Source organism: Danio aesculapii, chromosome 10 (genome assembly GCF_903798145.1).
Source record: "Danio aesculapii chromosome 10, fDanAes4.1, whole genome shotgun sequence".
Classification (NCBI taxonomy): domain Eukaryota; kingdom Metazoa; phylum Chordata; class Actinopteri; order Cypriniformes; family Danionidae; genus Danio; species Danio aesculapii.
The window spans coordinates 17655175-17668336 of record NC_079444.1 but is presented as its reverse complement, the minus strand read 5'-3'; the positions used below and the strand labels follow the sequence as shown (position 1 = coordinate 17668336).

The window sequence follows — 13162 nt, the reverse complement described above, 5'->3', positions numbered from 1 at the left end:
CCCCCCCCCCCCCCCTTTTGGAATACGCTGCATTTATACAACAACGATGTACGATTTCTCGTTTAAAAAAAAAAGTTTTAACAGGACTGCTTTAAAATGGTCTGCAAAATTGCTGTATTATGTCAGGTCAGTTTTTGGCACTGTCACCTTACTAGTAAACCACATCTGTGTAAGGAAGTGATGACTTGTGTGTCAGCACTGGTGGTGTGTAGGCCTACAGTGCATCCAGAAATTATTCATAGCCCTGCTTTTTCCACATTTTTTTTTATATGTTACAGTCTTATACCTAAATGGATTAAATTTATGCAATTCTACACACAATACCCCATAATGACAATGTAAAAAAAAAAAAAAAAAAGATTTTTTGAAATTGTTGCAAATTTATTAAAAATAAAAAATTAGAGGAAGCCTCTAAATAAGAAGCCACTCCTTAGTATAGGGCATAAAGCAACCTGCCTGGAATTTGCCAAAAGGCATCTGAAGGACTCAGACCATAAGAAACAAAATTCTCTGATCTGATGAGACTAAATTTGAACTCTTTGGAGTGAATGCCAGGTGTTACGTTACGAGAAACCAGGCACCGCTCATCACCAGGCTAATACCATCCCTACAGTGAAGCATGGTGGTGGCAGCATCATGCTGTGGGGATGTTTTTCAGCAGCAGGAACTGGAAGACTAGTCAGGTAGAGGGAAAGATGAATGCAGCAATATACAAAGACATCCTGAATAAAAACCTGCTTCAGAGTGCTCTTTACCTCAGACTGGGGCCACAGTACATCTTTCAGTAGGACAATGACCCAGTGCTCCAGTAGGTCCAGAAGCACACTGCCAAAATATCAATGAAGTGGCTGTCCTTTAGTGGCCCAGCCAGAGCCCAGATCTAAATCCTATTGAACATCTCTGGAGAGATCTGAAAATGGCTGTACACTGTTGCTTCCCATCCAATCTGTTAGAGCTTGAGAGGTACTGCAAAGAGGAATGGGCAAAAATTCCCTAGACAAGTTTGCCAAGCTTGTGCCATCATATTCAAAAAGAGTTGAGGCTGTAATTGCTGCCAAAGGAGCATCAACAAAGTATTGAGCAAAGGCTGTGAATACTTATGAATGTGATTTTTCAGGTTTTTTATTTTTAATAAATTTGCAACAAAAAAAAATTCACATTGTCATTGGTATTGTGTGTAGAATTTTGAGGAAATAAATGAATTTAATCCATTTTGGAATAAGGCTGTAACATTAAAAAATGGGAAAAAAGTGAAGCGCTATGAATACTTTCTGGATGCACTGTATGTAGAACTTGCTATAATGTGAAGTAAATCTATAAACCTGAGCAACATCAACACACAGGATCTACACCTCGCCAAACACTTACCATGCTCTTGCATGACATCCTAATTTTCATAGACTCTTCAATTGTTTACATAGACACAAAAACAGAGCCATTTTTAAAATTTGTGTATTTTCACTCTTAAAAATGCTGTTGTCATGTAAACAAAAAGGCATAAAGCATTAAAGGGCACCTTTAAAGTGAAAAATCTACTTTTCAAGCTGTATGGACAGACATATGTGCAGGTATGTTGTATAGACCGTCATATTGGGGTGAAATAAACACACCCAGTCCTTTTTTTTCAGTTTAGCAACATAAAAACGGTGGACCAATTGGAGTGGTTTTCAGATCAACCGCAACTTTACGCAGGAGTGCGGTCCCCCCGTCCACCGAATTGATTGGCCTGCTGCGCGTATTAACATGTCCCAGTAGTCACGTGTATAATCATATCAACAAGACCAGACGTGCGCAAAGCAACCGGGAATAAAAGGTCTGTTCAGTTTGCTAGGTTCATCAATCATCATCAAATGTGATCAAGAGTGAGTTTCACATGTTTAAAATGTTTTAAAACAGTACATGTGTGTAATGAATTACAACAATTTAGCTTAGCTTAACTTCATCAGCACAGCCGCGTGTAAGAACAATTATAAAGGAAGACGCTTCAATCCCGGTTTGTGGACGTTAAATCAGGTTTATTTTGTTCATTAACATAACAGATATCCATACAGCAGTGGAGATTAACCTGTATCCTGTCACATATGCGTGCAAACAGAGTGTGAAGCTAAACGGGCGCTCTCTCTGTGTGTGTGTGTGTGTGTGTGTGTTTGTGTGTGTGTGCGTGTGTGTGTCTGCTGCGGTGTGTGTGCACGCGTGAACTTTGTGTGACTCATCAATGCAACTGCACAACAAATACTCATTGGTAAAGTTCTTACTGTAGTATTTCTCACAAATGCTACGTGAGATCTGCTTCCTTTATGTCTGTCTGTTGTCTGACGCAGCCGAGGGAGGAGATTAAGGCACGCAGAAAGGCTTGTAGAAACGGTGGGCGGGAAGGACTAGCCTTAAAGGAGCAGTACATCAAAACCGCCACCCAGTACAAAAATGTATAAATAGGACTTTAATAAAAGGTATAATAAAAAATCTGGTGGGTGTTTTGAGCTGAAGCTTTACAGACACATTCTGGAGACGCAAAACACTTATATTAAATCTGAAAAAAGGGCTAACCTAGGTGCCCTTTAAAGGTTTCCCATTTGAACTGAAAATGTTATGTAAGCAGCCCCCTGTGGCAGCGTCATCAAAGTATGCCTTTGGTGTGAATGTGCACCCTCTAATTGTAAAAATCACTTACTATGCCTTTAAATAGGAGAATGTATGAATTGTGTGCTGTTCAGTATGTGTATAGAACATGACTTACTTCAGAAATTGTGATGATCTTTTAAAAAAAATGTAATTGTAACAGTCAAGTATTATGATGAAACAGAATTACTTCAGATTAAACCAAATATGCTTTGTGCCACAGGTGCATATGAAAACCAGACTGTGTTTGAGACATTGGACATTGGCTGGCAGCTCCTGCAAATCTTCCCCAAAGAGATGCTGAAGAGGATTCCTCAGAGCATTCTGGCTGAGTTTTACCCCCGAGACTCCAAACATTAGTCTTACTTCCTTGTTCATTCACATTGTCTCTCAATCGTCTACACTTCTAGATGTTTCTCAGTCTCTGAAATCAAGTACACTCAGTCTACATTGGTGGAATACAAAGCTGTTTTCATTGCTGTTCTGAGTATTTGGTTATTATGTAAGTGTTGCTAAATAGTGAAGCCAATGTAGTATGAATAGTCACTACACTTCTGTGAGGATGATTTTTGTGTGAGGCTCAGTGTGTCAAACAGTGTGGTAAAGGCCAGACAAATTTAGACTTTAGAGCAAGTGATATGGCTACAAGTGTATATTACAAAACAAACCTGGGTTATGGATTAATGTATTCTATAGATTTGTACTTACAATAAAAGTTTCACTGTAAAAATAAAAGAGCATATGTACTATAATTGATGAAAAGTAGCCAGATGCCTATAGACTGCATTAAAATGTAGTCCAGTAGCCATATCATATCAAGAGCAGTTGTTTACGATAGCAATAGGAAAGCCAAACACTGAGCATTTTATTTTTGTTCATTCTTTTCTCACGCAATGTTAATTTAATGTGTTTGTACAAAAAAAGTGTAACATATGGTTGTGGCGTTACAATTATTTATTATGGTGCCGTGAATATATGTACTGTGTAAAGTGTGCTATATCAAGTTTGTAAATGCGTGATTGATATCATAATGCATACAATTATGAAAATATGTATGTGACCACTTGCGTCATAAAATAAACCCAGATGTGTCATAAATTATTCATATTGATAAAACAATCAGTTCTGCTGTGAACTTCTACACTACTGCACTGTTGTACTGATAATGTATATTGCAGAGTACAGTACTGGGAACAAAGTGTAAGATGGTTTCTCTATAATTGTGCATAATGCATACCGCAACTGTAAAATTGAGTCCTTTGCTTAAACATTCATGCAAATATTAAAACTTGATGCTTTAAACTTTCTGCTCCATACATTCATAACTTTCATATAGTAAAAACTGAATATCATTATGCTGTTTCGTGCTGTTACTTTGCTGGTCATGACTGGTAGGGCAGGGGGATTCAAATTGCTTTGCAGATTTAAATTGCTTTACACACCAAAATAAAAGATTAAGTAACAGACAAGTGCAGTGCAAACAGTGTTGTTTTACTACTCTATTGCTCAATTTTTCATACAAAATTTATGGCAGAGTTCTCATTAATTGTACATAAACATTTTACAAGATGTAATTTTTTATTTTATTTTTATCTTAACCATGTTATTAACCAAAAATTACTCAATGCTAAAATGTGTCTGCCACATACACAACAAAACAATTAAGGAGTCATGAAATCATCAGGCACTTATTTGTGTTGCAGGATGCTTAATGTGAATGCCTGGGATTAGCTGCTTTGCATTGTTTAAACAGCAGAGGGGGTCAGAGCCTTCACAAAACATTCATCCATTATCTTTTAACAGCCAGTGATTTTCACAGGTGAACAGTGTTAATGTAATTAGTGCCTTAATTGAATGGCAGAAGGCCTATAAAACACACTTACCTCTGGTTGGTTGTATGCTTGTATTCGTGGGTTCTGTTTATGGTTTTGGCACTGTGAGCAGTCAGTTTTAGGATTAGTTGTTTTGTTATTAGGCCATGGATCAAGGGTGGAAAAGGTGAGTTTATCCAGTAATGCTGTTTGAAATTATTTTTTTGAAGATTGTATGCATGTTATGCATGATGATTATAATCTCTTTCGAACTGTACTGTAGGTTCCCCTTGTTGGTAGTCTTCCTGCTCTTTTGGAAGAATGCTGATGGATTTGCATGTAAGTAGTGTGTGTGTGTGGGGGCCCTAAGCTTTTATCAACTTTGTGGATTTCCAAGACATTTGCAGACCCATCAAGTGCCTGAATTCAAATTCATTATTTGCTTCCCTTTCGCTTTTCAGTTTGTGTTTTTCAAAAATGCACCTGTGTGGCAAACCTTTTAACTATTGACTTGTTTTTCATGAAGGGTTCCCCAACCCATTTGTGTTGTGCTGATTCTTTATAACTAAGACCTTGATCTATAGATTAAACCGTTTACAAAGCACACAAATTTAGTGTACTTGCACCTGATTTTTCAATCTACTGTTTAATTTTATTATTTTTTTTTTTAACTTTAGATTCAACTTCTCCAAATGTTGGCCAATGGTTGGGTCAAACATCTGACAACACTTTGCCTCTTGTGGTCCAGTCTTCTGTGCCAGAAGCCCCTGTGACTGGGGTTTTGCTTGAAGAAGTGGTCTCTAGTTTGCCAAAAAACAGACCCAAGTTTAATTTACTTCAGGTTGTTAAAGGTGGTATTTCCAGCAACTCTGACTCCACACCCCAAGCTCTAACTCCAAATACACCCTCTTCAGCTTTTCCTGTGGCTCAATCTGATATGAGTGGTTTAGTGTCTCTTCAGGGCTCATCCGGATCAACCACTGCATATGCTACAAGTGGTTCTGGACAAATGGTTTTTGCACAAGGGGAACGTGCCAGCTTCCTTTCCAAGACTGGAGTTTCTGGCCAGTCCACTAATGACCAGAGCTCCCCTAGTCTTTCTAGTTCAGCAGCTTCAGGTACCACCTATGGCGTAACTACTCAGGCTCAAGGTACAAGTCAGTTTGCTCCAGGATCTTCTTCCCCATATGCAACCATCTCATTGCCCAAATATGCTACTAGTCAGTTGGTGACTGGGCCAAGTTCAAAGCAATTTACCACAGTCTATGGCACCAAGACTGGATCCTCTGCTCCTTTCACTCTGCAAGGAAGTACCACTTATGGTGGACCAATCCAGACTCAAGATGCCTCAAGTCAGTTTGTTTCAGGATCTTCAACCCCATACGTTACTGTATCCTTGCCCCAAGGTGTTACTAGTCAGTCAGCTGTGCCAAGTTCAAAGCAGATTACTTCAGTCTATAGCACCCAGACAGGATCCTCTGCTCCTTTCACCTTACAAAGACTTGTCCAGGCTCAAGATGCAACAAGCCAGGTTGTATCAGCATCATCCCCCTATGTAGCGCTATCATTGCCCCAAGATGTTACTAGTCAGTTGACTCCTCTGCCAAGTTCAAAGCAAATCACTACTGTCTATAGCACCGAGACTGGATCTTCTACCCCTTTCACTTTGCAAGGAAGCACAACATATGGGGGACTTCTCCAGGCTCAAGATTCAACAAGCCAGGTTTCAGTATCCTCAACCCCATACGTAGCTGTATCACTGCCCCAAGGTGTTACTAGTCAGTCAGCTGTGCCAAGTTCAAAGCAGATCACTTCAGTCTATAGCACCCAGACTGGATCCTCTGCTCCTTTCACCTTACAAAGACTTGTCCAGGCTCAAGATGCAACAAGCCAGGTTGTTTCAGGATCTTCAACACCATACGTAGCTGTATCCTTGCCCCAAGGTGTTACTAGTCAGCCAGCTGTGCCAAGTTCCAAGCAGATTACCTCTGTCTATAGCACTCCAACAGGTTCTTCTGCTCTTTTCACTTTGCAAGGACTAATCCAGGGTCAAGATTCAAGTCGGGTCATTTTTGGATCTTCAGCCCCATATGTTCCCGTTCCCCAAGATGTTAATAGTCAGTTGACATCTGTGCCAAGTTCAAAGCAGATCACTTCAGTCTATAGCACCCAGACAGGATCCTCTGCCCCCTTCACCTTGCAAAGACTTGTCCAGGCTCAAGATGCAACAAGCCAGGTTGTTTCAGAATCATCTTCCCCACATGTAACCGTATCATTGCCTCAAGATGTTACTAGTCTGTCAACAACTGTGCCTAGTTCAAAGAAGCCTATTACCTCAGTCTATGGCACTCCAACAGGGTCCTCTGCTCTATTCCCTTTGCAAGGATCAGTCCAGCGTCAAGATTCAAATCCGGTTGTTTCAGTATCTTCCCCATATGTGGCTGTATCATTGCCCCAAGCCTTTAATAGTCAGTCAGGTGGGCCAAGTTCAAAGCAGATTACTTCTGTCTATAGCACCCAGACAGGTTCCTCTGCCCCCTTCACCTTGCAAAGACTTGTCCAGGCTCAAGATGCAACAAGCCAGGTTGTTTCAGGATCATCCCCCTATGTAGCGCTACCATTGCCCCAAGATGTTACTAGTCAGTTGACTCCTCTGCCAAGTTCAAAGCAAATCACTACTGTCTATAGCACCGAGACTGGATCTTCTACCCCTTTCACTTTACAAGGAAGCACAACATATGGGGGACTTCTCCAGGCTCAAGATTCAACAAGCCAGGTTTCAGTATCCTCAACCCCATACGTAGCTGTATCACTGCCCCAAGGTGTTACTAGTCAGTCAGCTGTGCCAAGTTCAAAGCAGATCACTTCAGTCTATAGCACCCAGACAGGTTCCTCTGCCCCCTTCACCTTGCAAAGACTTGTCCAGGCTCAAGATGCAACAAGCCAGGTTGTTTCAGCATCATCCCCCTATGTAGCGCTATCATTGCCCCAAGATGTTACTAGTCAGTTGACTTCTCTGCCAAGTTCAAAGCAGATCACCTCTGTCTATGGCACCCAGACAGGATCCTCTGCTCCATTCACTTTGCAAGGAAGCACCACATACGGTGGACTTCTCCAGGTTCAGGATACAACAAGTCAGGTTGTTTCAGGATCTTCCCCATATGTAGCTGTTTCCTTTCCCCAGGGTGTTACTAGTCAGTCAGCAGTGCCAAGTTCAATGCAGGTTACCTCTGTCTATGGCACCCAGACAGGATCCTCTGCTCCTTTTGCTTTGCAAGGACTACTCCAGGGTCAAGATTCAACAAGTCAAGATGTTTCTGTGTCTTCCCCATACGTAGCTCTATCATTGCCACAAAGTATTACTGGTCAGTCAGCTGTGCCAAGTTCAAAGCAGATTACCTCCGTCTATGGCACCCAGACAGGATCCTCTGCACCTTTCCGTTTGCAAGGACCACTTCAAACTAAAGATTCCCCATCCTCTGTCGTCAAGACCTTAACTTCCTATTTTTCTAAACCTTCCAGTAGTTCTACTACTTTAAGACGCTACAACTCCAAGTGATAAGAGACTGTTACACTGATACATTGCAATGTTTGTTCTTAAACCTTTCCAATAAATTTAGCAAAAAGTTTCCTAGGTGTGAAATTGAGTTTCTTTGTGGTATTTACTAAAAACGGATCACATTTAACTGCTGTGTGAAGTTGTTGCCAACATGTAGCAGACATCTATTGCTAATATCTTCGTATATCCGAGTGGTATTTCATTTGGCTTAGACTTTAGTGTAAGACTGAGAAACTAGTGACAACGTGGTGGTTTAAGCAGGGGAAAGTTCAGTTTCTCTCTCTTTGACAAAATGATCATTTCATGTCCTTAGATTAAACATATATTTTAAGGTGACATTTTATTGGAACAAATACACCCTTTAGAGTCAATGTGACTTGATATATCTTGCCTTTTGTTTACATTTCCTGAAATCGTAAAAGCCCATTGTACCTCCACTGTCATCTTTTGTTAATTATCAGAATTTTTTTTTTTTTTTTTTTTTGGTAAAACTTTAAGAGAATTGTTCATTTAAAAAAAAAAAAAAAAAAGAAACTACAATAATTAAATTGGTCTTAATGTCACCATGGTTAAATGCGTTGCTGCAGACATTCTTTAAAATGCAGTTTTCATACAAATGGTCACAGATGTTACGGTGACTTGTGTGACTTGTCTGGGTAACACCACAGATGATCATTGTTTCTTACAAGTGTTTTGTAACTTTTTTTTTTTTTTCCAATTGAGATGTAGTAATTTTAAATGAAAGCTATTTAAATTCATTAAACTACCACACTAATTTCTAATTTAAAAGTTTGAATCATTACTTCTATTTTTTACTTGTCAAAAGGTAATCTATTTAATGTGGTCAATTTATTTTTTTTTTTTCTAGATTAGACTATTTGTTATACCGAAAGTGTTTGATTTTGTGGCGATTTAAATTAGGTTGTCACTGTTCCAAAATGCGTGGAAAATATAAGAACAGAAATAAAAGCCTACGTTCTGTGCCTGACTCATAAGAATGTTTGGGAGGAAAATTGTGTTTTTTTTTTCTTTTTTTCTGTAATTTCTCTAGTTCATGTGTCTTTTCTAAAACTGGCTTAATAAAGACACAGGGTGGCGCTGTGGTCATTAAAATCAAGAACTATCTAACAAAGAACCTGCATGTCATTGGGTTATCTTGCTCATTGAGCCCATTATGGATCCATTCTAGTGGGCAACAGTGTGAATAAATGACATTGTACATGTGAAATTCTGTGTCTCTGGTTCTGATTTGATTTAAAAGAAACATTATAAGAATGTTGATGTCTGAATGTGTAGGGTGGGCCATTTATATGGATACACCTTAATAAAATGGGAATGGTTGATGATATTAACGTCCTGTTTGTGGCACATTAGTGAGGGGGCTTGTAAATAACTCATGAAAGAATAAAGTTATGTTAAAACCAAGCACACAATTGTTTTTTCTTGTGAAATTTCCAATAAGTTGTATTAAGGTGTATCATATAAATGGCCCACCCTGTACTGTGATAACTCTAAAATGAAGAGAAAGAATATGAAATGAATGTAAAGCCTCGGACATCTAATATTGTCGAGCGTTAATAGACATGTGGTGACTTATGGTTCAGCCAGGTTTTTTTTTTTATGTTCTGTCAATATACTGCTTTAAAGGACATGCTGTATATATTTTTCTTTCTGTCCAGCTGTGTGTACGAAATTGCTAGTAAATCTGTGGGTTCATGTTTGAAGCACTTTGCTGGTAGAAATGGAAGATTATTTCCATGGGTTTGTATCTAAAGTCATGGAAACAATATGTTATTAGCACAGGGGAGAGCGAATTGAAGGTGTTTGAGTATAATGCACAATTCGATTTTCAGTGCAACAAAACGCATCACAAAAAGCAACAAATATTATTATGAGATATTGAGCATGTTGGAGGAGGATGATCATTTAGGCTTGTTTTGCAGCCACAGAATCTGGACTGCTTCCAGTCAGCGAGTCCACCATGAACTCCTCTGTATACCAAAGTATTCTAGGACAAATATGAGGCCATCTGTCCAACATCTAAAATTTGGTTTTGAATAACAGGACAAAAAAACCCAAGGGCACCAGAAAATTTAACAGAAGAGAAATTAAAAGCCAGTCTGGGAATGACCAGGTAAGACCAGATCGTAGCACTACTTTAATGTAAAGAGACATAATCTTAATTAAGAATATACACATTTAAATATGCATTCTTATACTGTATGATTCCAAATGTTTTTTTTTCTTTTGGGACATGAAACAATAAAAATAGTCAACTTTAGTGTTAAAAAATATATATTATTTTACAGAAAGTGATAAAATGATTATGACAGAAGTTTTATTTTATTTTAGAGTGAACATTAACTCAATTCAGCTCTACCTCTCTTGAATATTCTAGCTCTACCCATTACAATCAATGAGGCTTTGGTTAAACGAAAATGAAGATTAATGTTAATTTGTCACCTTACGTTTACTATGTTTACCTTGTTTGAAATATTTTGGCTTGTTAAAGAGTTTAACTCATTTTGATACTTCTCATGGGACAAATTGGTAGAGCTAATTAAACTTGACAAGCACATTCTATTGCCTTTTCCCCCCTAATATATTATGTGACAATAAAAAAAAATAGTTTACAAATTGAACCTAGCACGATCGCCTTAGAGCAAGAATGTCGCTGGTTCGAGCCCCGACTGGTTCTGTTGGTATTTCTGTGTGGAGTTTGCATGTTCTCCCCGTGTTGGCGTGTGTTTCCCATTGGTGCTCCAGTGTCCTCCACAAGAACAAAAACATGCGTTATAGGTAAATTGGGTACGCTAAATTGTCCGTACTGTATGTGTGTAAATGAGAGTATATGGGTGTTTCCCAGTCATGGGTTGCATTTGGAAGGGCATCCGCTGCGTAAAACATATGTTGGATAAGTTGGTGGTTCATTTCACTTTGGCAACCCCTATTTAATAAAGGGACTAAGCCGAAAAGAAAATAGTTATTAATGAATAAATGGAACCTATTAGCCTATGCTGCTTTTTACAGGTCAAGTGTCAATCAGCACAATCAAAATGCCTTTATTATTCCACGCCATAGATTTTTAGGGGAAATGTAAGCACGCTCTCTGGATGCAGACACGACGCAATCTCAGACCGGTGCAATCTACAGTCCACCTAGTGATATGTATGTAGATACATAGGTAGTTCTTTATCTGTCGTACCTTTCGTTTGTAAACCGTATTTTGGTGTATTTCCATCTTCGACCCGCTGCAAAGTGCGCATGCATGAGATTGCATCGATATGAATGCACATGCGTGGCCGAAATTGCAACACGTCTGCATCAGTCTGCTGTCTGCGTGGTCTGCATCCAGACTCTGTTGAACAAGTTGCTGTTTCCCACCAACTTTCCGGAAGAATACATAAGTCGACTCCTGAACGTTTTCTGGAAGATTCTACCAATACAAAACACCAGTAACCATGATTTTGACTATATGTCTATCCCACTGAAATGACATTTAGATTTTTCAACATTATGGACGATTATTATCATGTTTATAAAGCCTCCTCAGCTGAAGCACGTGCATAGTGAGTATTAAAGGGCACATAGTTTACCCGTTTTTTATGATTTAATATTAATATTATGGTTCTTTTGAGTGTGCCAGTTTAGGTTCAGTTCAAAACACGGTTCAGATTTTTTTATTATAATGTGTTAAAAATTATTTTGGGGTGTGTACACAGCTTGCTGTTTTAGGGGTGTGTTGCTTCATATGAAAATTAGTTTCGACTTTCCACCCAACTAAAATGCATGGCTCTGCATGGCACGATGCTGAGTGTCTCGCCACACAGAGCGGCTCTTCTGGTGTGCGACTTGCAGGCAAGTTCGTTATTTTATTTCCAATGGAGAGACGCGCCCGTGAGGCAACGCGCTCGCACTTTCCAGCTGCACCTAGTTAAGATGACAGGGAGCTTCTGTGACCGCAAGAAATGCAAATGGCTGAAGTTAAAGGTAGATGCAATGAAAAGTACACATTTGCAAATCTACCTAAGCGATCATGTGGTGAATGTTGATCTTGTGTTGAGCCCAATGAGCCTTGCATCTAAAAATAGAGCAGGTGACCTTTAAACCAAACTTCTATCTGTCAACTCATTTTCAACTGTCAAATAGACAATAGGCAACATCACAAAAAAGAAAAATCACATGAACGTATCCACTTTGGAAAGAGTTTGTTAGAATAATTTGTGATAATTCTGTCAACGTTTGACAGTCCCCCCCCCCACTTAGCGTGATCCTGACGACCGTCACAACCCCCAATCTGCGCAACTAATGAATGAACAGCACTATGCAGCTGTGAAATAAATATAGGCTATACTATTATTATTGGTTAGTTTTGATTTTTAACTACACTCTTCACAAATGAAGTGCTAACTTTTTAATTTTTATTTTTACTAACCTGAAATTCAAACCATTTCCAAATTGTCATTTAATGGTTGCCATATCAATGGAATAAATGACCAAACTAAAACTTTAAGAGGGGTCTGGATGCAGAACTGGTGCAGTGCAATCTGAGCTGCATCCAATGCTTTTTAATGCGCTCACATAACCCTACCCCTAACCCTTCCCGTCACAGTGATGTCACTCGCTGCATTGAGTGCATTGTGTCTGACATTGCATCGCTGAGTGATGCAATCTCAGCTTGCATCATGAAGGCTGCATCCAGATGCTATTGAAAACTTTAGTGCCCCATAGCTCCTCCCCTTCCGTTACCTCAGCACAGCTGTGACCATTGAGTGCATGAAGTGTTCAACATTCAAAAACGCTTTTTTATTGATTTAGTAAGTACATTATTTACATATTTAAAGTGCATCTGCATATTTAAAGTGCACCATTCACAAGGGGCTTCAGCGTCAATGCTTGACAGAGGGCGTGTCGGAAGATGGGGCTGACGCGATGGTCATTGCAGCGTCAGCCAATGAAATTAGTCAGCAATAGGCCACTGTCTGAGCTGGTGTATTGAACAGCTAAGCAAATCCCAACTTCTGCAGCAAGCAACGCCACTGAAGCGGTGCCGGCAGATCCACAATGCAGTTTGGCAACGCCTGACGTCACCCTTTCAAAGTGAATGGGAAGTGTTGTAGCTGACGCCCCGTTAGTGTGCATGCAGTACTCACACTATTGGTGCATTATTATC

General features: G+C 39.4%; 1 protein-coding gene across 1 annotated transcript; it reads left to right on the top strand.

The window, feature by feature from the left end:
• The first annotated feature begins 5166 nt into the window (after positions 1-5166).
• Positions 5167-8053, top strand: LOC130236447 (uncharacterized). The gene has a single exon (XM_056467154.1). It carries the CDS (start codon positions 5368-5370, stop codon positions 7987-7989), a length of 2622 nt encoding a protein of 873 aa, XP_056323129.1. The 5' UTR covers positions 5167-5367; the 3' UTR covers positions 7990-8053.
• Positions 8054-13162: the final 5109 nt, after the last annotated feature.